The sequence below is a fragment of the Orbicella franksi genome, chromosome 3 (assembly GCF_964199315.1).
Source record: "Orbicella franksi chromosome 3, jaOrbFran1.1, whole genome shotgun sequence".
Lineage (NCBI taxonomy): Eukaryota > Metazoa > Cnidaria > Anthozoa > Scleractinia > Merulinidae > Orbicella > Orbicella franksi.
Genome location: NC_138147.1, coordinates 31,974,621 through 31,998,274, shown reverse-complemented (window position 1 = coordinate 31,998,274; position 23,654 = coordinate 31,974,621). Strand labels below are relative to the sequence as shown.

The 23,654-nt window shown below is 40.0% G+C and overlaps 4 protein-coding genes across 4 annotated transcripts; 1 reads left to right on the top strand and 3 right to left on the bottom strand.

Annotated features, from left to right (window-relative positions):
* The first annotated feature begins 1,939 nt into the window (after nt 1-1,939).
* LOC145482069 (uncharacterized) lies at nt 1,940-3,828 on the top strand. Its single transcript, XM_081460651.1, has one exon. The coding sequence runs from the start codon at nt 2,017-2,019 to the stop codon at nt 2,830-2,832; it is 816 nt and encodes a 271-aa protein (XP_081316777.1). The 5' UTR covers nt 1,940-2,016; the 3' UTR covers nt 2,833-3,828.
* A 1,545-nt stretch (nt 3,829-5,373) lies between these two features.
* On the bottom strand, nt 5,374-7,808 carry LOC145480340 (uncharacterized). The gene is made up of 2 exons (XM_081458630.1): nt 7,328-7,808; nt 5,374-6,710 (listed from the first exon to the last, which is right to left on the bottom strand). The coding sequence occupies exon 2, from the start codon at nt 6,682-6,684 to the stop codon at nt 5,635-5,637; it is 1,050 nt and encodes a 349-aa protein (XP_081314756.1). The 5' UTR covers nt 6,685-6,710; nt 7,328-7,808; the 3' UTR covers nt 5,374-5,634.
* Nucleotides 7,809-15,230: 7,422 nt separating this feature from the next.
* Nucleotides 15,231-16,250, bottom strand: LOC145482526 (uncharacterized). The gene has a single exon (XM_081461125.1). The coding sequence runs from the start codon at nt 16,248-16,250 to the stop codon at nt 15,363-15,365; it is 888 nt and encodes a 295-aa protein (XP_081317251.1). The 3' UTR covers nt 15,231-15,362.
* Nucleotides 16,251-18,166: 1,916 nt separating this feature from the next.
* On the bottom strand, nt 18,167-22,837 carry LOC145482068 (uncharacterized). The gene is made up of 2 exons (XM_081460648.1): nt 22,690-22,837; nt 18,167-21,061 (listed from the first exon to the last, which is right to left on the bottom strand). Exon 2 carries the CDS (start codon nt 21,038-21,040, stop codon nt 20,168-20,170), a length of 873 nt encoding a protein of 290 aa, XP_081316774.1. The 5' UTR covers nt 21,041-21,061; nt 22,690-22,837; the 3' UTR covers nt 18,167-20,167.
* Nucleotides 22,838-23,654: the final 817 nt, after the last annotated feature.

Below are 23,654 nucleotides of genomic sequence, written 5' to 3'. Positions count from 1 at the left end.
TGCCCAGGGTCCTTTTATTTTCTAGCGAACTGAAGAAAGGGAACTGGGATCTAAATTAAGCCACATAAAACTTCGCTATCAGTGCTTCATAAATGTTGTGGAGAATTAATTAACCACAGGACTCAATTGACTAGTCCGAGTCACAGAAGAAGAAATCCGAAAGGTAAGTTTCAGTTGTTTCGCGAACAAATCAACAAAAGCAATAATTTAAAACAGCCACAAAAAGCTTTTCCCGTATTTGCAATGATTTCCAAAGCATTACCTCTCGTCATAGCTCAGTTAACATGTTTTAAAGTTCCATGCAAAATCAGTGCTAACAAATTATCAATTAAAATAGCGTTTTCTCAAATTCCTGGTTGCAAGATTCAACGTGTTCAGATACGGTCAGATATCATTTAGGTTTTTCGGTCCTGGGAGCTAAAATGTTCAGTGTTTCTTCATGGAGACGGAAAAGTGACCTCACATTGTTAGAAGCAAAAGAAATGCCAAAGAGTGCATTTAGGATGTTAGGATTTCAGGATTTCAGGATTTTAGGATGTTAGGATGTTAGGACTTTAGGATTTTAGGATTTTAGGATTCAGAAGGAAATAATGTAGACACACCGACTAAAATGTTTCGTTTTAGCAATTCTTTTCATAGTTGAGTAGTTTCCTTCTTGCATATTTTAAATCTACGATGGAATCTTAAACAGCATATCACTTGATGCCATGATTGGCTTAAAAGTTAGGTCGCAACCGTCGACGTAACTTTTAAAGCCAATCACTTGCAGTATGTTTTGTTTTCAGCGCGCGATATCTTGCTTGTTGTTGTTAATTCTTGTTTGCTTACTTAGATTCAATGCAAATCCTTTGACTAAATACATCGTGTGGCGCTTTTCATAGCTTCAAGGTTTGTAAAATTTAGCCTGGAGTATTTTGTAGCTTTCGCAAAAAAAGCCAGGGAACACTACTGAAGTCATGATAAGCGCGACATATGTGCATTCGACATTGTCTCACTTCACTCAAAATTTAGGCAGAATGAACGAATGATGAAAAATTTTAAGCAAAATTTCCACAGACAAACACATTGAGTTGTGGGCCAAGTTAACTTTTAAAAATGCGTCTTCTGGTAGCTTAAAAATGAGTAAGAAAGATCGTTTCCGGTTCGTGGAAAGGCCTTGGCAGACATTAAACCCAACCGAAAGCCCAGAAAGAGCTCATGTACCAGTCCAAATTCCCGGACCACCAGCTTGATGCCCAACCATCTTCGGCCTTGATACAAGGCGTGACATACGTTATGATATACTCAGTTAAGATACGCATAATACAATAGGCAGGCGCGGATGCCCTTTAAATATGATCTACATGCGCGTTAACACCATTGTGAGAGATTAAACACTTCGTCAAACGGCATAGATTTAAACAGTGAAAACATAGCGTTAATTGAATAAGCCACGGGTCATATGGGTGATACATTGTCATAATTGACAAGTAATTGACCCCAAAATAAACATTTTAGGGTGTTTTGAAATCCATGTAATTTATTATTATAGTGCGGATTGTAATTAGATGACGGGGCGGGCTTCACCGAGGGGATGACAGCCTACCCTGGGAAGTAAGAGAGATCTAGATTCTTACGCGAGAACCGACTTCATACCCATAACGCTTGTGAGTGTGGAAACTTTCAGTGATCTTTTTATGCAAGAGCCCCATCTGCCCATAAGAGCAGCTGTATACTGGATCACTTTCTGACACAGTAAACGATGAGAAACAGATTTTTCCACTTTACAAAAGAGCGGCGAAACAGGAGTCTTCCATGTTCTCACGGTTTATATTTTTTATTTCATTTAAAGCTCACTCTTTGGCTCCACCATGCAAAGTCTGCTGTTTTTTATCACCTTGCTCCATGCACCTTCTAAACAACTCTGTCGCCCACCTGGTAGTGGTGGACCCTGATGGAGATGGAGATGGACGTGGAATTGGAGGTGGAAATTCATGTTCACGTTGTGTCCAAATCAATGGCTGTATCTCCGGTAAAATGCGAGTGGAGGAGAAGTTTAAAGGTAATGTCAGTGTCTCACAGCTCCCCGAAGGTGACTTCATCCGCGGAATCACTGGAGCTGAACAGAAATCTGCGTGGTGCAGGGTGGAGGCCATCTTCCAAGTACCGAACAGTCAGAACCATACTACTTACGACGGATTCACAGCAGACCACATGGTCATCGATGACACTGTCCGTCCATATGGTAACAAGGGAGAGGTGCAGGTGGGTCCCATTTACACGCTTGCCACCGACTGTGATGCTTCTGTGAATTCAGCGGGCCAGGCCTTCACGCCAATCAGCACCACGTTCTGTCCACACGAGTTAAGCTGGAGCGAGTATCTTTCGGTGATCGCTGCAGTGAGGCGCTTCACTAATCAGGCTGGCAACTTCTGGTATGACTTGAATTCATACCACGACAACGAGACCGCAGTGGTGCCGCGCTGGGTCGACCAGCTACCCACAATCTGCCGCGAGGTTTTGCTATGTTCACGTGAAGATAAATGTCAGGCGTTTGAGAATGTAATGAATGAGTTCGTGCACGATCATCTGAACAAGGAGTACGTGGAGGTCGTTGAGCGAGCTTTTTCCAACATGGGTGGCGATGTGAGCAAGCAACAAGCTGGTACCGTCGCTGAAGTGGTTCGTCCTCAGAAAAGCAGTCACATAGTGCTATTTTCCGTTGTCGGTAGCGCTATGGTGGTGCTCCTGATCATTGCTGTCGCTCTCTTGGTTTTCCGCGCACGGATGATGAAGAAGAAGAAGGCAGAGAAGGGGCTGGAGCCCAAGAAGGCCCAGGAAGCCTCAGCATAAATGTTGTCACAGCTGTTAGCAGAAGCTGAAAGATACAACAGTCTTCTTCGTTTGCTTATAGTCGAGCAGTTAGCTATTTTTGCTGAAACGTGTTACTTTTTCCCAGTTATAGGAAGTTGATTTACCTGATTAGTTTCCGATAAACTTTAATTAATTTGTAGATATTAAGTGGCATATTTCACGTTACACTGAATTGACGTCGAACATTTTCTGTTGATAGATATTTGAAAGTTAACTCATTTTTTTGTTTGTTTCAGTCCAAAGGTCCACTTTCCATCAAACTCACGAGGGAAAGAAATGAAGTAGTACACGTTAGTGGTAACTAATTAAATAACTTTTTTGTTGTTACATCTGATGTGTATTCAGACTATTCGTTCAATCGCTGCTGGTAGAATGGCAATAAAACTGCATTTGCAGCTTTACTTGAGTCTCTAGTGTTTTTTTCTTTCCTTTCCCATCTTTTTCTAAGTGTTTCACAGCCAGTTCGTTTTGATGTGGGTATGGTAGCTGACCTGATCAGAATAAATACTAGTTATCCAACACTCGCGCGTGGTATGCCATGGAACATCTCACGAGTCACTTTCTCGGTAAACACACTCGCCTAAAGGCTCGTGTGCATACCAGGGAAATGCAAGTGGCAAGTGAGATATTCCCGCATGGTATACCACGAGAGAACGATGCATAACTATTTTATACCATGCCAGTGGTCAACATAACCACTGCGACAAACGCGTGGCGCCCTTTGGGAAGGTTGGGTTTTTTTGCCATCGACTACACAACGGTTTTCCTGTATTCTGATTGGCTGTATTTTGAATGGCATGGTACAAATAAGTATGAACCCAGCCTAGTGTTTGGGTTTTTTCAGACATTTACCGTTCGCGTGAGAAAGGTTTTGAGTACGAGCAATCCTGTGACGTCATAATGCATTCTCATGATTGTTGTTAAAAAAAATTCCATTTATTTGTCGTTGTAACAGCCCTATCATGCACATAGTCAGTAGCTAGCTCTGGTCTTTTCAAGCGCGCAAGAATTCCTTTTGTACATAAATTTGGTGTTGGAGTAAGTCTTCTTTTCTGTTAAGTTTGTAAAATTTTCAATTTAACCAAGTTAGTTTTGTTAAGCCATCACTGGATGACTGTAGCGGTAATTCCAAGCGTCAGTTCATGCATTTCAGAAAATGAATGTTTTTTTCCTACCTCATATAATGTCATAAGAAACGATGAAGCTTCCAAGTATCGTTGAAATGTAATTGTGGAAAACTGACTTCGTCTTGCATAGAATAGCCTACACCAAAGCTGGCTCTGATGATGGACTTAGGTGGCGACACAGACCAGGGGAAGGACGGTAAAAATCCTTAATGGTATAAATTTTAGTTGTGTTGGTTATTTGGACAAGAGTATAGATTTTAAGACAAAATTTAATTTGCGCAGTCTTGTCTAAGTTTAGGTGTTCTGTTAGACTGAAAGAAGAGCTAATGTTACTAATCAACGCCGTTAAATTTGCCCTTCTCAAATGTTTACCTTTAGAAATTCATGGATGGTTACTAAATAAGAACGGGAAGACACCTGAATAAGAATGTTAGCAGGCTGAAAATGTCAATAAGTGGGTCAGTTCTTGAGAAAAGGATGTGGTAAATCACATTTTTCTGAATTAATTAAAACTTTGAAGAAGCAGACCGCAAACCCCTCCTTCAAACATTTTGGAAGTATCCTTACCCCCCCCCCCCTCCCCCCCACCACTTCCTTTCCTGCCGGCGCGGGGACCTCATGGTTAGTGCGCTCGACTCCGGATCGAGCGGTCCAGGTTCGAGCCCGAGGTAACCCTGCGATGGACTAGTATCCCATCCAGGGGGTAGCAGAAATATTCCTAATTGTTTCATGCTACAGAGACCGGGATAAGCTCCTACCTGATGGGCTTCTTGGTTCGTATGCAGACTTACTCCCCCTCCCCCCCCCTTCCCTTCTTCTCTTTTGTAGGGAACGCAATGCTAATACGTGCGTTCTTGCAACAACTCCCTCACTGGCTCAACTTGAATTGCAAATCAAATGAATCTTTTAAACGTCGCCGCCAAATTAGTTCAGCTGAAAAATTGCCATCTTCAACTGTATAACAAACAGCGCAGAAAAATAATACAAATGAACAGTGAACAAATGAGAAAGGACCCGGAACCTTTGCAACACACAAGTTGTCAAAACCGAGAATAAGCAAAGCCGTGACCAAAACAAAGCAATTTGAAAACGAAGGCATTAAAATTTGTAACTGAGCTAATGCATGGAATGTTATGCCGAAAGAGGTTTTTGAAGTCGATCTTTGCCTCGAGATACGTATGTGCACCTGAGTACCTGAGCAGGTGATAAAAAAACGAGACCATATATTCGTATATTAATATTGTGCATTTATGACATTTAATTTTACAAATCTGTACGACGAATGTCATCAAGATAATAATAATATGGCATCCTCGTCTCGTCATCAAGATAAGTGTTCAGGAACGACATAACTCATTGAAAAGTACTTATACACTTATGGTTTTATTGCCTTTATACCAACAATGGTTAAATTTATCCTAAATACAACGTTACTATAGAGCGATAATGATTACAACATTTGAATGATTTTTATTCCCTTAAAATTTCGAGCGGCTGATAGCGGCTAGAGTACTGCTTACTATTATGATTACTGGGTAAACATTCCTTTTTGAGTCTTAATTTGAGTCTTAGCAAGCGAAATCAAACAAAAAAAGCATGGACTACTTGAACCTGTGGCTTATAATTAACTGTCATGCCTTCTCCACTCTCCATCCTAAGCCACCACAGTGGAATGGTTAGCATCTGACTTGAAAGGGAGCTCCTTCTTTGTCTTCTTCCTTCGTACTCGGTACGCATTAACGGCGACAGCGATGATCAGGAGTGCCACCATGGCACTGCCAAAAACGGAAAACAGCACTATGTGACTGCTTTCCTGTGGACGAACCACTTCAGTGATGGTACCGGCTTGTTGCTTGCTCACATCACCGCCCATGTTGGGAAATTGTCGCTCAACGATCTCTGCGTACTTCGAGTTGACATGGTCGTGCACGAACTCTTTCATCACATTCTCGAATCCCTGGCATTCATCTAGGCGTGAGCACAGCAAAAGCTCGCGGCATATTTGGTGGAGCTGGTCGAGCCAATGCGGTACCATTGCAGTGTCGTTGTTGTGGTATGCTGAAGTGTCGAACCAGAAGTAACCAGTGCGATTGGCGACACGGCGTACTGCTGCCATCAAGGTGATATACTCACTCCAGCTCAGTTCATGGGGACAGAACGCAGAGCTGATGGGCGAGAAGGCCTGGCCCGCTGAATTCACATTGGCATCGCAGTCGGTAGCAAGCGTATATACAGGACCCGTGGTCACTTCTCCCCTCTCACCATACGGATGAACACTATAATCGACTACCATGTGTTCTTTAGTGAAGCCGTCATAGGTGACCTTATGTTTGCCGCCTGCTGCAGGGAAGAGAGCTTCCACTTTGCACCAGGCTGGCTTCCGCTCGCCTCCCGTGATTCCGTGGATGTAGTCACCTTTGGAAAGTTCCGAGACACGAACGAGACCTTTGGTTCGCTCCTCCAGAATCATATCACCCGACACACAAGTGCCTGGGGGAAAGTTGAAGTTGAAGTTTACTGTCACACCATCGTCTTCACCATCTTCATCTCCATCTTCATCTCCATCTTCATCTCCATCTTCATCTCCATCTTCATCTCCATCTTCATCCCCATCGTCTCCACTTTCGTCCTCGTCAGCCTTCGCGTTATCGATGAATGCATAGATACAGAAACCCAGCAACAGATATATCAACAAGCGGGCCATTTGGCTGCAGTCTGGTGTCACTATCTCTAGAAGAGAAGTTAAAAGATAAAACTTAACTCTGCGTATAAAAGTGGCAACAATATGAAGGTTTAAAAGTTAGCGTGTATATATGATCATAAGTCCTATTCTCTTCTCTCAAATGGGTCCTGTTTTTATTTTTCACTAACGGGGGATGATAGCACCTCTGGCGCCTTTTTTCCCCTGATGTACAGCTCGATTTTACATATCAGGCTTATAAAAACAGTCAGACCCAGACAAGCATTGCAACTTTTAGATGTTATGGTTATACTGGGTCCTAGTAAAGTGTCAGCTAAAACAAACGATGTCCTTCGTTTTTTTAGCAGATTTTAATTCCGCAGTTGAAATAAACACTATGGACTATCTGCCTCTGTAGTAATGAAAAAGATTTGCCCTCCCTTTCATCCGTGCTTGATTGCAATTCAATTAACTCACACCCTTTTTGAGACGTAAACGTACTTTGCAATTTTGTCCCCACAAAAAGCGAAGAAAGGGATTAAATGTACGACATAAGCTTGCCGCGATAAGATTAGAAGAACTTTTTGAAAACCTTATACATTGTGACATGATGAGCTACAATTTTTGTCAGTTGCAATTTATGGAATAACTGTTTGTTACTTCTTACCTTTCAACGCGTCAGAACTCAGAACACCTGCAAAGAGTCTAGCTCCCTAGCGTCACTAAATTGCATAGGCAAACACTTTCTTATAAAGCATAGCCTACGTGATACTAGTGTGGGCTGTTCACGGGCTAATATGCGTCAAAACGTCACCGCGCTCTGCAACGGGCGCTCCTATATCACTCCAACTTATTTACCTCTTGGAAGTCAATAAGCATCCAAAAAATCAACAAACTGCAAACATCGATGAGTGCTGAGTGTTTATTAACTCGGTCGGAGCTCATTCCGGGATGGTTAAACACTGCCGAGTGTGCTCTGGCCATGGGGATACAACGACTAAAGATTGTTTTAAGGGAACGGAGCGAAAATGTGATGTTGCGAGGCGGGGGCGTTAGACCGCACTCACATAAACACTTGTAAATGCAGTAAATTCCATGCCCCAAACTCAAGTGTTTGTTATGTGAAGCAAATTTTCAAGGATGCCCCCATCAAAATGAAGTGTCTGAAATGTATTTTACAAACTTTCTGAAACTATTTTCAAGAAACCCATTTGATTTAGTCTGGTTTGTTGGTTGGTTGCCCTATTTTACAATATTTGAAAACCATTTCTTTCAAATTTGATGTCTTCATGTGAACTGATATGCATTATTTCTAGATAAAGACTTCTCTAGAACAATCGAACATTGAATAGTCTAAAAATTGTACAACAAAAACGTTAACCAAACTTAACAAATTTAACACATGTACAGGTCTTTTACGTAAACAGAATCACTTTTTTTGAAAAAGACAGATGAATTTCTAATTGAAATTATGTTTTTTGGCGAAACCCATCAATTCTTGAAAGCACTTGTAGCCAAATATCGTAGTACGTGCTTCATTAAAGTGTTAAAGCACTCTAGTCTTGAGTGTTTTTCGCCGGGGACAATATTTCAGAGTGGTCCCAGTAATTTCGCAAGGACAAGAAAGTAAACATAACGTATTTTTTATTATATTCTAAATTGTGTTGAATTGTTGAAATAGAACGAATTTTTGAAATCAAGTGAGACGTTTGTTGTCACAATCCGTGAAACTCTAATCAAGTCACTGAATATGAAAGCGGATGGTCAGGGCTCGTTACCGCAGTTTTCATGATTCCAGCATTGTTAGGTCTCTGCACTTCACACTGAAGATTGCAAGCATCGATTCTGTTTGCAGATTGTTTTCAGTTCTTTATATTGGACATTAAAGCGTGTAGACAGTCGCGGTATATTTTATACGATGCAAAATATAAGTTTTAAAAACTATACAGTGATCGATACAATACAACTGTTTTAATTAATCCTCGAACAAATTAAAGGATAATTTTATTAAGTGTGTAAACAGTCGCAGAATGTATTTTTTAAGGTGCAAATATTAAGTTTTAAACATACCTTGTAGTCATATACAGTGATAAGTACTGTCTAAGAAAAGTTTTGCAATCCTACTGTATTTAATCAAACAAATTAAAGGAGTTCTTGAGGGGGCTTAAGGTTTCTATGGTGACCTAACACAACTCGACAAAATACTTCAGCCGACAAATCTATTTTTCGCTCTTGTCCCTTACTGAGCGAAGCAGAATCAAAAGCAATGCTTAGAATTGAGGCCCACTCGTTTTTACTGTATCGTGACGGATGAATAAGATGTGGTAGGAACGTTTTGTTTCCTATACATTGTTTACTTCATTGCTAAGAATAACGATATTAGGTTAACGGCAAGTTGTTATATAATGAAACCTTGGAAAGGTTGATTCAGCATATAGCTGTCCTTCGGCACGTGCAGAAATAATTGTATAATAATAATAATGATTCTAGTTGATGTTAAGATAATTTGCGAGGGAATTAAACTCAGTCACTACTTTCAATAATTCCTTCTTCAACGCCCATTGAGAAGATAGAGACATAAGACAAGTTCGTTCCAATCTTAGCTAATCGTGTTCGTACATATTTCGAATAGTTGAATCACCTGAGAAATACAAAAAGTTAAGGAAACCTAGATGTGGGTTAACTTGCAGCTGAGAATTGATCAGAGCTTTAATTGTCAGATGAAAAATGACTTTTTAAAGCTGTTAGCTGAACTTTGAGATCTGCAAACTTTACTGGAGGCTGAAAAGTAGACTGAGATTTTATCGACTACTGAGAAAATTGCCGAGAAGTTACCTGGTAACTGAGATTTCAGCACTCCATCCCATCCAGACCTTGGATTTGCGGCATGGAATGTTAAGAACTTGAAGTCTACGTATTTGGAGCTAACTGCAGGAACCTTAGATTTGCTGAAACCCCAAATCGTACGAACGAGGAGAATCGAACGATATCGCAGAATGAAAGCTAAAATTCGTTAGGTCCATGCCTAAATGAAAATGAGTTGAAGTGTAATTTGTTTGTTTTGTTTTGTTTTGTTTTTTTTATTTCAGTGACACAGGTGCGTCAGTAATGCATGTTTAATAAAATGTAGGCGATTGAAGCCTAACTACAGTGATGACTTCAATTACAAACTTAACTTCACGGACGTCCTGTCAGGCGGAGGACGAGAACGTTGTTGCTTGTCTGAATTGAAAATTGTCAGTTGGGTTTGCTGTGGTTTTATCCAGTGCATGCATGGCTGCGCTAGCTCTTGATTTATTTCTTTCGTCAGAATTTTGCCGTGCAAGGCCGGACTCTACAGAACGTACGCGAGTTTTATCTCTATTCTTAAGTGCTTTCGACGCTTTATCATTTTATAACAAACAATGCTCGATTAGGCTTCTTTATTAGTCTTCCGTAAGCCGTAACTACATATATTTTATAATCAGAGGTTTTTCTTCGTTTTTATGTTACATTTTTGTTCTTCTTCTGAGCAATCATGCGGATAACTAGTTATTGCTGTGTCATGGGTGTAGAGCTTTCTTTCTAGAATTTCAGAAGCGTTCTCTCGGTTTTAAGTCAGTTATTAATCTGTTTTCCCAGGATAACTACCTAAACGGAAAAACAAAAGTCGACATTTAACGGTTGAAAGTTTAATTAGACTTAAGAGGGAAAAGAGAATTTCATTTAACTTTGGTAAGGGGAAAACAAATTTGTGAGAGCAGAAGTAGGAAAACTGACATATTGAACTCCTTTCACCGTTTCCTTGGCGAATTCAATGCCAATAAAATGTTGTGACAGTTATACATACCTCTTGCCATAAAATAAGTTTTTTATCATGCAATTGTTATTACTCTGATGATTTTGCTGGGTAACTGGGCCTAGATCACTCTAGCGATATAACGACACAACGACATATTAAACATCAGTAACGACATAACGACATAGCGACATAATGACATCATGACAGAACGACATAATCGCTTATGTCGGTAATGTTAACATCGACATAAAGACAAGGAAAACGTCCGTCATTTTTCCTTATTTCGTTATGTTCATATGTCGTGTTATGTCGTTATGTCAGGATGTTGACACTGCTAACATAACGACACAACGTCCTTCCTATGTCGTTATGTTTGTGTCGTAATGTTTCCAGTGTCAAATGGAATTCCGTGTCTGAAATTTATTTACGAACCTTCTAAAACTATTTTTAAGAAGCCCATTTGATTTAGTTTGGTCCATTTGTTGTGTCGCCCTATTATAAAATATTTGATATTTTTTTCTTTAAAATCTGACATATCCACGTATGATAATTTCTAGCCATGCATAACGGAAAACTTCTCTAGGACAATCGATCATCGAGTGGTCTAAAATGTTCACCAAACTTACACATTAAGGGTCTTTTGCGTAAATAGCAGAATTATTTTGAGAAACACAGATGCATTTCTGATTGAAATTGTTTTTTTTTTTTTTTTGGCGAAACCCATCAAATTCGCGATAACACTTATGTCAAAAGTTATAAATATTCCACTCATCTTTTAGCCAAATATCGTAGTGCGTGCTTCATTAAAGTATTGCAGCATTCTAGTCTTGAGTGTTATTCACGGAGAACAACATCCAGTCCAGAGCTGTCCGAGTAACGCCGCTAAGACAAGAAAATGAACGTAAAGTATCTTTTATTAATATTCTAAATTGAGGTAAAGAGAACGAATTTTTGAAATCAAATGGCAATATGTTGTCACAATCTGTTAAACTCTAGTCAAATATGACAGTAGAAGTCAAAGCTTCTCTGCAGTTTTCATGATTCCAGCATTGTTAGGTCTCTGCACTTCACATTGGAAATTGCAAGCATCGATTTTGTTTGCAGACTCTTTTCAGTTCTTTATATTAGATACATATAAGTGAGAAGATAGTTGTAGTATAGTTTTACGAGGGAAAATAAAAGTTTTAAAAACTATACAGTGGTACTATCTGTGAAGAGATTTACAATACAACTGTTTTGATTAATCCTAAAACAAATTAAAGGAGAATTTTAAGTGTGTAAACAGTCGTAGAATATTTTTTACAGTGCGAATATTAAGTTTTAAACACACCTTGTAGTCATATACAATGATAAGTACTGTCTGAGAAGAATTTTACAATCTAACTGTTTCTAATCAAACAAATTAAAGGAGTTCTTGAGGAGGCTTAAGGTTTTTATGGTGACCTGACGCAACTCCACAAAATACTTCAGCAGACAAATCTATCGTTCGCTCTTATCCCTTACTGAGCGAAGCAGAATCAAAAATTAGAAATGCTTAAAACTGAGGCCCACTCAGTGTTACTGTATCGTGACGCATGAATAAGATGTGTTAGGCACGTTTTGTTTCCTATAGATTGTTTACTTCATTGCTAAGAATAACGATATTAGGTTAGCCGCAAGTTGTTATATAATGAAACCTTGGAAAGGCTGACTCAGCATATAGCTGTCCTTCGGCACGTGCACAAATACTTGCATAGATGAAAAAAAATTCCAGTTGATGTTAAAATAAGTTGCGAGGTAATTAAACTGGTCTGTCACTACTTTCATTAATTCCTTCTTCAAAGCGCATTGAGAAGATAGAGACACAAGACAAGTTCGTTCCAATTGTAGCTAATCGTGTTCCTACCCATTTTGAATAGTTAAATCACCTGAGAAATACAAAAAGTTAAGGAAACCTAGACGTGGTTTAACTTGCAGCTGAGAATTGATCAGATTTTTAACTGTCAGATGAAGAATGGCTCTTTAAAGCTTTTAACTAGCACATAGCCGAGTTTTGAGATCTGCAAACTTTACTGGAGACTGAAAAGTAGACTGAAATTTTGACGACTGCTGAGAAATTGATGAAAAGTTAACTGGTAGCTGAGCGAGTTTCAGCCTCCATCCAGACCTCAGTTGGATTTGCCACATGGAATGCTAGGAATTTGAAGTCTGCGCATTTGAAGTTAACTGTAGGACCCTTTGATTTACTCGAACCCCGATCTAGGAATAGACTTCTGTATTCAATTTATTTCTGATTGCTATGCTTAAATAGGAGTTGTAGTTTAATTTAAACGTCTACAGTATATTTTTAAACAACATGCATTACTGAGACACCTGTGTCACTAAAATAAAAAGAAAAAAAAACATATTACAGTTCAATCCATTTAAAAGGCTGCTATTTTTGCGAAGTATTTGACATTGCCTGAAAGAAGCTTTTTTAGGCCGCAACTACGTTTTATAAACAGATGTTTTCCTTTTTATGTTATATTTTTGTTCTACGTCTAAGCAATCATGCGAATCATTGGTTATTGCTGTGTCATTAGTGGAAAACGTTCTTGTTAGAATTGGAGACGCCCTAGCCTCTCTCGGTTTTAAATGAGCTGTTAATCTGTTTTCCCAGGGTAACTACCTAAACGGAAAAACAAAAGCCAACATTTAATGTTGCAAGCTTGATTAGACCTAATAGGGAAATGAGAACTAAACAAAATACCAAATTTGCCTGCTAGAGCAGGTAGGGCAGTGATTATTTACAGGCAAAGTTATTGACATAAGAGTGATGCTTTGAGGAGCTTTGTATAGTATATGTAGTTATGGTTATGCGTGCAAACAGTTAATTTCTGTACTGGGTCATTTCTCTTTACTAATTTTGCACGCCTTTTTTACCCATTGTTACCTTTTTTTGCCTTATTTTCACTATAGTTACTTTTACAGGACCCCTCTGATGGCAGTGTTGAATACACTGATGGGTTATCCTGTTTAAATACTCGTTATTATTATTATTATGATTTCACGTGGTCTTGTGATATTGGTCGGCACTGCTCACAGAAATCAACAAGTTCAACAACCGTGACGTTGAACCATCCACAGTCGAATATTGCTTTGTTGCCTTGATCCGATAAACCTTTTTCCCGCGCCTACTTAAGCCATGATATTCCACGTTCAGTGTTAGACAGATGTGGACATTGTTGAAATATTTAGGCCAAACTTCTCGAATTTTTGAAAACAGCTCGGGTTCTAATAGAAAATGTGAACCGACTTTTCCGGATTCAGTGTGAACAGGACTGCACCTAAGATGAGCGGAGAATATTTTTTCTTGAGCAGTTCTGAGAAGACCACTTGAAGTTGGAGTTGTAAATGATTTGCAAATAAACTTCCCTGAAACCTGTATGTATTAAGTAAACACCATATTAAACCGACACAAACCTCGCGTGCGTTTTATACCGTGCTTTTCTTCCCGTAACATATTTCCTTTTAAAACCGACCCGTATTAACACCAGTGAGAGTTCATTATTTTATTTTTGGCCGGACGGAGTACATTAATTCAGTTTATTTCGTATCAGTGTGGCCCTGAAATGACTAACACCTCCACCCTCCCCCTGCCTCCACCGTCCAAACAGTCATTCCCACGGTCGAATTAAGTGATTTCTCGTCATTATCACGTCTTATAATGGAACACGTGACGACTTGTAACAACAACAACTGGCTTTATTTGCATCACCATAAATAGATACAGCGTTGCAAAAGCTTTTGTAAGCCATTTGTATTTTTTGGGGGGGAATTCCAGGATGGGAATTCCCATATTGTCTCGTTTAGGGGTGAAATCAAGGATTCTGGTCTCACTTAGGGTGTGTTCATGAAGAAAAGCCACTATGTTTAGCCATCAAAGGATCTTTTAATGTGCACTGGACGAAATAATAACCAGAAAACGCCCCTTTTTCTGTTTTAAAGGCTCCATTTCCGCTGATCTCTCGGTTTCGGTCTACTCGCGTGGGCTCCCTTCCTGAACAGCGGATGGTAATCGAACTTAGCCCGTTTTAAGTGGTATCATTTAGGGATCAAATAAAGCTCGAGCCACACCCAGCTTAGTCTCCTTTGGGGGCTTAATTCAAATTTTCTGATGAGCATCCCCGATCTTTTCATGCGGGAGTCTTCGGGGGGAGCGAATGAAATTACCGGTTCTGAAGATGTGCATGAGTTCTGAGGAAAGCAGGCCACCTGCTGGACGATGTGGTTCAATGCTAGTTTCGTTGTGATTGTGGCGGTCTCTGCATAAAAAGTTGAACAATCCTTACCAACCCTCACTTGCTGAGCAGTTTCCATACGATTCCCACGATGGCTGCAGTGTCAGAAGCAATATGTCCTGGATCGAACAACAATGGAACGCATTCAAGTTAGGCTTTACATCAGTTTATCCCCGGAGGGATCTCCCATTTGACAAGGTCGGGGAAGCCCGTGCGCGTCGGAAAATTTGAATGAAACCTCTAAAGAAGACCAATCTGGAAGGGGCTCGAGCGTTATTTTACCCCTTAAGGACGCCACTTAAAACAGAGTAAGAACTATTTCCAGCTGCTGTTCAGGGAAGGAACCCACGCCAGTAGACCGGACACGAGAGACCGCTGAAATCGAGCCTAAAAATGGAAATAAGAGCGTTTTTGTTAAATTAGTGCACCCTGAAAGATATTTGACAGCTAAAAATAGTGGCGTTTTGCCATGAACACCCCAAGCGAGACCAGAACCCATCATTCATACCCCTAAGCAAAATGATGAGCATCCCCTACCTCTTCAAATGGGAGTCCACACCCCTGGGGGTTTATCATCACAACGATTTCTAGACAATCTGTAAAGCGAATCGTTGCGACAAAAATGATTGCAATGATCATATGGAGACCAAGCTATTTTATTCCTAGTGTTCATTAGTGAATTTTTCTTTGATCTGTTTGCCTTCTTTCTCCATTATTCGTACGCCGCATATCACGATAATAACCGCAATAACCAGGAGCACCCCTATGGCACAACCCACAGCAATGAATGGCATTGTATGATTTCCACCGTGTTGAACAACCACTTCCGTGATGGTTCGTCCTTCTTGTTTTTCCACGTCACCGCTCATGTTGGAAAAAATTCGTTCTACTATTTCCAGGTACCCCTTGTTCTGATGCTCGCGAGGAAAAGTTTCCATCGTGACTTCAAACGACTTGCATTGGCCGTTGTGGGCGCATAGCAAAAGTTGGCGACATATCTCGTAGAGTTTGTGGAACCAATGCGGTACATTTATAGTGCCGTTGTCGTGATTTCCAGTAGTGTCAAACCAGAAGTATCCAGTGTGGTTGGAGACTCTTCGTATTGCGGACATCACAGTGATATAGTCACTCCAGGTCAGCTCACCCCGACAGAACGTAGTGCTGATGGGTGAAAAGGCACGCCTCGCTGAATTCACAGAGACATCACAATCAGTTGTTAGCGTGTATACCACACCCATGCGCTTATCTCCCTTCTTATAGGGGTGAACAGTGACCATGTGATCTGTTTTAAGGCCGTCATGAGTGTTTTTATTCGTATCAGCAGATGCAGGGAACACGGCTATCACCTTGCACCAGGCAGGCTTTCGTTGAGATCCCATTATTCCGAAGATGACATCACCCTCGGAAAGCTCCGAGACACGAAGGTCACCTTTCGCCTTCTCCTCCACCCTCGTTTCTCCAGATATATAACTGCTGCCCTTCGCTCTCTGACTGAAAGGTCGAGCATGGATGCAGATACCAAGCAGAGAATACATTAAAAGGCGAGTCATGATGGCAGTCAGTCTGCAGCTTTGAATAAATCAAACATTTGAGCGACGTTATTGTTGTTTGTTGTTCGAGATACAGTTTCCTTACAGTGCGACTACTCGAACCGGGCCACCTAGAGGAAAACTAACTAATCAAAACGTAAACTGAGATCAATGGACTGGTAGCTTCTCGTGATGGCAAGCAACAGTCTGTTTGACGCTGATTCATAAACAATATCGACTCCTCTGCGTTATATACACTCTTGGGGATTCAGTCCTTGACGGCAAATTGTTATAATTGGAGGTCGCGATTAAAAAATATAGCTTGAAAAATCATTTTTGCGACAACTAAACCGAAACCCTTGAAAAGCCAAAAGTTAGGATCGAAAGTAACCAATCAACAATCAGAGTTTCCTGACATGTTCACCAAACCTCGCACTTTGTTGGGTTTTCAATTTTGTTAAGATCTATTGTTCGTATTTTTCAGTGTTAAGTTATTGGTTTATTTGAGAAAAAGATCGCTATCCTTTGTTCTCAAGTACTGTTCTGATTGGTTAACTCTTTTTCAAGTGGCCCTGTTTGAGTAGTCGCGCTGTAATATAGTCATTGTTCTCGTGCCCTTATATAGTAACTAATATCTTAAGTATACCGACTCTCTATACCCCAGTCAGGGTTTTTAATACCGTCTGACAGGCAGGACATTTCCGGCGATCTGCGCCCCACTAAAATGTGTTGTATTGATCGTCAAATTATCTTCCCCTATGCATTTGTCCTGAACATTGGAAGAAAAGTAATAAAACGGAGTGTCTTGGAAAATTGCTCTTCAAACCGGAGGAAGTTGAAAATGCCGGCTTTGCGTTACAGTGTGGACGGAAAACATTTTGAAAACATAGCGATGAGTGCCAGAGTCTTGCCCACACACAAATCCAAAACGGCCAGGGTTTGTTGCGTTTTCAGATCAGTCTCTGGCGAGGTGTGGATACAAAGCATTTAATACGTTTTCGGAGCGAAAACGCCGTTTTCAATTTCTCTGGCGTGGTACTAAAGGCCCCTCAATATTGTTCTGTGTTATTCAGTTATTACTTTGTAATTTCTTCACGTTTAGCCTTTCAATATCACGGTTCACTCGCCAATATCCTTCTCCTCACTTTGATCTAAAAAATGTTTCAGATATGAACATAATTTTAGTCGTTTTAAACACCAATACAGTCGCAGCTGAAAAGAGACGAACTATAAGGCAACCTCTGGAAAAACAGAGCTTTTCTGTCTTTTTTTCAAGAGAATATGATCACAATCTCTTGCTCTAATCTAAGAACATTATTCACAAGAATATTTTCAGCCTAAAATAGCCGGCAAGCAATCTTCTAATAACAAAAAAAGTGTAACAGACCATAGAAAGGTTAACGAGTCTTGATGACGGAAGCAACTTCCAGTTTACGCATTTGGCTTTTCTAAAGCAATTCAATCTTCGTTGGGTTACAGGTCACTACATCAGAAACAAAAACAAGACGCCAATGATACTACACTTAGAATAATGTACGTCAACAAGAGTTTAGATGCCAATTGCCGAGAGTTGACACATGTCATGAATTAAGATGTCATAACAGAGCTTGTTCTCGTTTTGAGTAGGGTATTGCCTGCGTACAATTCGGCTGACTCGTTGCCAGTCCTCTTTCAGAATTGCCAGAGGCGTCTTGCATTTTATTATGTACAACAGGGCTATGTATTTTACGGAAAAATTGAGCCTAGTACATGTGCAGTAGCGTTGACTGTTTCAAATCGTCTCTCGAGATTTTGTGTCGAAAGCGGATGATCTGATTGTTTGCGTACATACGTTGTCAACCGTTTGCAAAATAATCAATGTTTCGGGTCAATGCTTACCACTTTTAAAACCTGAGAGCAAAAGCTGCTATTATTAGACTGACTGAAAATATCACTTAGTCATCGAAGCTCTCTTTTATTGCAAATTTTGATCAGGTTGTAACTCTACACACGAGAAAGTTAATTTAAGATTCGGTATCTTCAGCATGGGTTTGAACCTGATTCAGCCAGTGATGGTTACATTACACTTAAGTATTTCTTAACTAGGATCATACCCTGAAAATGAAAATTATCAAAACTATTTACGCTCCCATACAGTCCTGAAATACATAATTAGATTTTTGGGAGACTGCGCACAGACGCTGCACAGAAATAGATCGGACGTTTATTCTCACTTAACGAGGCTACCATTTTGAATAAACCATAGGAGTTCCACTTGAAATTCTTGGATTTAATAATTACATAAAATGATTACAAAATGAAGTCGCAAGATTTCAAATCTACAGATTACCGATTGTAAATGAAGAAATACTGACTAGATGCATCAAGATTTCTCAGAAAGCTCTTAAGCAGATGATGCAAGCTAATAAGAAAATACACGGGTTTATTTAGTGACTCTAATTATCCGAGCTAAGTTAGTGATAAAGATGACTAAAACTATAGTGGAATCCCGATATTTCGAACTTCCAAGGGAAACGAAAAAATACGGGGCAGTTCGAGAAATCGGGGGTAAAATTACAGTGTTCGACTGAGGGGAAGAATGACCTTTGTCTCGAGTTATTGAGTGGTTTGAAATTTCGAGAGTTCGAGAAATTGGGATTCCACTGATCTTAAATCCGTTGAGGTACAACTGTCGTTTAACGAAATTATGGGAATTCAATTACCTCCAATTATTGAATGGCTTTTCGTACCTCACAACACAGCTGTGTATGCTACTCGGCTCTGTTCTGCATTCTATGTGCGCTCAGCGCTCTGCAAGTCTGATATGCTGGTAAAGCGCATGCGTATAAGTCGTCATAATTGTCAAACTGCTCGCGTCTAGATATTGACGTATACTAAACACTTGTCTCACATGACTACTTCTTAATTATTTACGGGTAAAAGGCAATATAGGTTGGTGGCGTAAACCTTTTTGAGAGAACGAGCAATCAAAGATACAGAAAATTCTTAAAATTAGATTTAGGAATGCTTTGTCGCACGCTGGGAAAAGAAAGAGACTGCTTGCAGTCTATTTAACGTCATTCCACTGAAATAGAACCTGCACTGAGATTTTTGTGAAACTTTGCCTATTGATTGTTTATATTATAGGAATTTAAATTTTGAAATAAAAATGAGGGGTCCCCATGTTCGTTTAGGAGCAACAGCACCTTGTTTATACCCATATAAATCCTTATAATAGCATCATGATTGTAGTCACGATTGCTTGCTAAATTCACGTTTCCGACGATTGTTTTTTGTTCTACACTGTGAATTGGTTCATATTTATTTTACACAGAGAATTTTATTACTCAATTCAAACAATAGAAAAAAATGATAGGTCACCTTACTCGTTTGCGAGAAAATGACGATTTACCTCTATGGCGAGGTCTAGCTGTAAACAAAAAGCCGAAATTTTTTAATGCGCACGCGCTAATCACGCGTGAAATTATGCGTAGTAGGGATGCGCAATGCAATATTGGGGAATGACCTTAATGCCCCATTCACACCAACTAAACTAGTTTAAATCAATCAGGTTTAGGTTTTCCTAATTTCTCGATTAAGCTTTGCAGTCATTTTGACAAGGCAAATTTCAAACTACCTTGCTAACATATTTTAATGAAACAGGTTTTCCCTGAGCTTGTTAAGGTATTGGGTTCGCACGGTATGAGCAACTAATTTTTAACCGTGTCAGTTAGTTTAACCGCTTTTAAACGTGTTTAACATACTGGTGTAAACGGGGCATTAAGGAAGATTTCACTATAATACTAGGATGTGTTTTGATGTATAGTTCAATCAATTAATTATGATTTGATGAAACTGATTCCATGCATCACTGAGCAAAATAAAAATTAAAAGCTGCTTGACTGGGTGCCAACAAAACAATATAGTTGGACTTTGCTGAGACCATTCTCCATCATCTCTTACGCCTTTGTATCCCCAGCTTTCGTGAAGGAATGATCTGCCTTTTTCTTCGCTATTCGTCTGTAGTACATTAATAAGCCGATGGCCAGGATCAAGCCCATCAGCGCCATGGCTGTACCTATGGAGGAGAGAAGAAGCATACGATTTCTTCGCCTTGTACCATGTACTTCGGTGATGGCATCAGCGTCATTGTCGCTCATGTCGATGAAAGCTTTCTCAACGTTCTTCGCATGCTTCTTGTTCAGATGCTCTCGCACGAACCTTTCCATTACTTCCTCAAACGTCTTACACTGTGATTGGCCTTCCCGTGTGCACTGCAGAAGTTCAGTGCAGACGTCGAGGTCGGACCAGTCCAGCTCCCCTGCAGTCTCGTTGTCGCGATATGCATTCAAGATATACCAGAAGTTGTCGGTGAGAAGCATGGCCTGTCGCACTGCGGCAATTAAGGACAGATATTCGTCCCAGCTCAGCTCAGGCGGACAGAGTAAGGTACTAATGGGTGTGAAGGCCTGACCGGCAGAATTCACGGCGGCGTCGCAGTCTGTGGCAAGTGTAAAGACTGGTCCCGTGCGCCGCTTTCCCTTGGTACCGTACGGATGAACAGTGTCATCGACGACCATGTGGTTTTCTGTGAACCCATCATAAGTGGTCTGGTCCTGAGACAAAGGAATGGCGGCTTCTACCCTGCACCAGTCAGGGGTCTGGTCAATTCCTGTGATTCCGCGAATGATGTCACCTTCGGAAAGCTGAGCAACACTGACAAGACCCTTGATCTTCTCTTCTACTTGCATTTCACCGGATAATCCACCATAAGCGGCAGAGGGGGTTAGAAGAGGGATCATGAACGCAACGAACAACAGCAAAAGTTTCATCTTGATGCCAAAGGTAATAAGCTATAGATAAAATTGAAGAAATAAAGGCAAACTGTAAGACCCAAGAAGCGACTGAAATTTAAGGTTATAAATTGGACTATACTACCCATTACAACTAATAAAAAGATATATATTAATACCATGTAATGAATTGAAAAAGTAACTAAATAGCAAATTCGTGAAAATTTAGACCGTCATGAGAACCAATCAGAATCTTATTTTAATCTCGGACCAGTTCAGCCACAAAATAAAAGCCAATAGTGATTCTGATAGTTCGCATAACTTGACGTGACAGTTGCTGCAGGAGAGCAGATTCACAATGAATCAAGACCGGTAAATAAGAAACAAAATATTTCGATCCTGCTTCAGCAATGTTTGGACTTGCCTAAAATTTTACATCGCCAGAAATTACTAATCTATTGCTATATTTTGCGAAAACAAAATAGCCGTGACACAAATATGAAAACAATCATCTAAAACGTTTCGAGTTACAAATCAAGTAAGTTTCTGCAGCCGATGTACAACGCGATCCGAAGATAGGAGTTGTTTATGTTCCGCTGAGATATGCTTGATGCTTTTTTGAGCTACATATTCCAAACCGTTCTCTAGATACAGAAACAAAAACAAAATAAAAGCGATTAACTGAGCTGTTGTCACGCCATTTGAATCACGGAAGCTGAGTCGTTAGCGTGACCAGCCATGTCTCGAGTGTTCAACGGCTTCCGCTTCAGCTTAGACAGAACTCTCGGCTTTGCCTTGTAAATATTTGTCTCAACTGAAAGGCAAATATAGGTTATAGGTGAAATTTCAGCTTCTTTTTCAAATCTAGTTTTTGCTGTCTAATTAATCATTGCAAGTTCCTGAAGGCCGAGATAAATTGATTAGCAGAAGTGTGCAGTGGGCTTTAATTTGTTACCACTGGGGCAAAGTATAGAATATTCTAACCTCAAATATGTAATTATGACATCATAGAATTCAGCACTATTTTAAAAGACATACGCAAAACATAATGAACACCTGGAAACCCTAATGACAATAATAAAGGTCGGCGTTTTCGGGCCGTAAAAATCCGGTAACAAATACTTCGGTAAATAAGCCTGAGATTGATAAGCAGTAGCCTTTTGAGACAATATAAACGTTGGGTATTAACGCAGTGGAATCCCTATTTGCTATTTGCCGAACCTCTAATGGAAACGAAAATTGGTTTGAACAATCGGATGGTTCGAGAAATCGGCGCTAAAATTAAAGTGAATAGAGGGGGTAAGTTTCTAAAGAAACTGTGGTGCTGCGTCGGTGGGGAGTATAACAAGATAATTTGGTTTTATCAACTGGGTTGATAATGTGAATTGGCCACCGTAAAGAGATTCGAAAGCTCGAATCGAATCTCTTCACGGTGGCCAATTTACATTATCAACCCATTTGATAAAACCAAGTTATCTAAAATTACAGTTTTCGACTAAGGAGAGGGAAACGAGTTTTGGTTCGAGTTATCGGGAGGTACTTCTACATGTAGGTTCGGACAATTGGCGAGAGTCCGAGAAATCGGGATTTCACCGCACATCGATCAGAGCTAGCATAAGCAAGGTCGCCAAAATGAGTTTATAGGACATAAAAGACTAAATAACAACAGACTATTTCGCACAACCTACCTTCCAAAATGTTTTATTTCCGCGCGTTGTGGAGACGATCTTTCTGTGTAACTAGTATTGACTGAACTGTGAACTAGCCGTCCCTCTATAAACTGATCAGTACAAGTGATTAGCGAAGAATTTATGTTCCTCATTTTGGGAACTCGATCCCTTCCTGGTTATTCAACCTGCTGAAACGGAACTCGGAGTTTAGGGAAATTGCTTATTTGCTAGTTACGTAATAAGCGGATGTAAAATATATGTGTTGACCAACTCACGGGTTTAGACAACTCGGATTAACCTTCCTGCTTTAAGAGTGACCTTAGTTTTGTAACGCAGTTTTAAGGAATTGGCGCATCACATTCAGAGAACTTCTATTTGGTGATCAGTTTCTTTAACTTTTCAGCTTGTCTTTCTCTACTGTTACTTGTTTTTTTCACTACCTTGCCCATTTATTTTAAAAAGAAATTCCTCAGTAATTTTCAAATCCATTTCTCCCTTGGGCTTACATATATGAGCCTAGAAAAACAGGAGGAAATAAATTTGAACAGCCATCTCATATATATTAATTAGGGTCAATAACCTTGACTATTGGACTACTGGAAGCCATCAAATAAAGGTAGCATTTCTATTAGTAGAAAACAACATCGTCTCAGAAATATATACAGCGAGCCTCAACGGCTTCTTTGTTGATGTGAGCGAATGAGTCCCCGGGACCATTCTCAAATAACAATACTAATAATATACATGAAAAAATTACACAATTCTGATTGGCTGAGAGCAGTGCAGTTCAAGTGTAACACCAGTGCAAATTGCACATCGTAATTCTGGATTATGATTCGCTGAAAAACAATAGGAAATTTTCTAAGCCAATGATATCACGTAAAGTGATGATGAAAATTTTGTCCGGAAACTTTGTGTTCTCGGATGATAAAAAATGGCTCCAAGAAAGATCTTCCGGCACTTCCTCCACGCGAATTTGTTCA

Excerpts from the sequence above, each read along its gene's own strand:
- LOC145482069 (XM_081460651.1), top strand. The coding sequence starts at position 2,017 with ATGCGAGTGGAGGAGAAGTTTAAAGGTAATGTCAGTGTCTCACAGCTC.
- LOC145480340 (XM_081458630.1), bottom strand. The coding sequence starts at position 6,684 with ATGGCCCGCTTGTTGATATATCTGTTGCTGGGTTTCTGTATCTATGCA.
- LOC145482526 (XM_081461125.1), bottom strand. The coding sequence starts at position 16,250 with ATGACTCGCCTTTTAATGTATTCTCTGCTTGGTATCTGCATCCATGCT.
- LOC145482068 (XM_081460648.1), bottom strand. The coding sequence starts at position 21,040 with ATGAAACTTTTGCTGTTGTTCGTTGCGTTCATGATCCCTCTTCTAACC.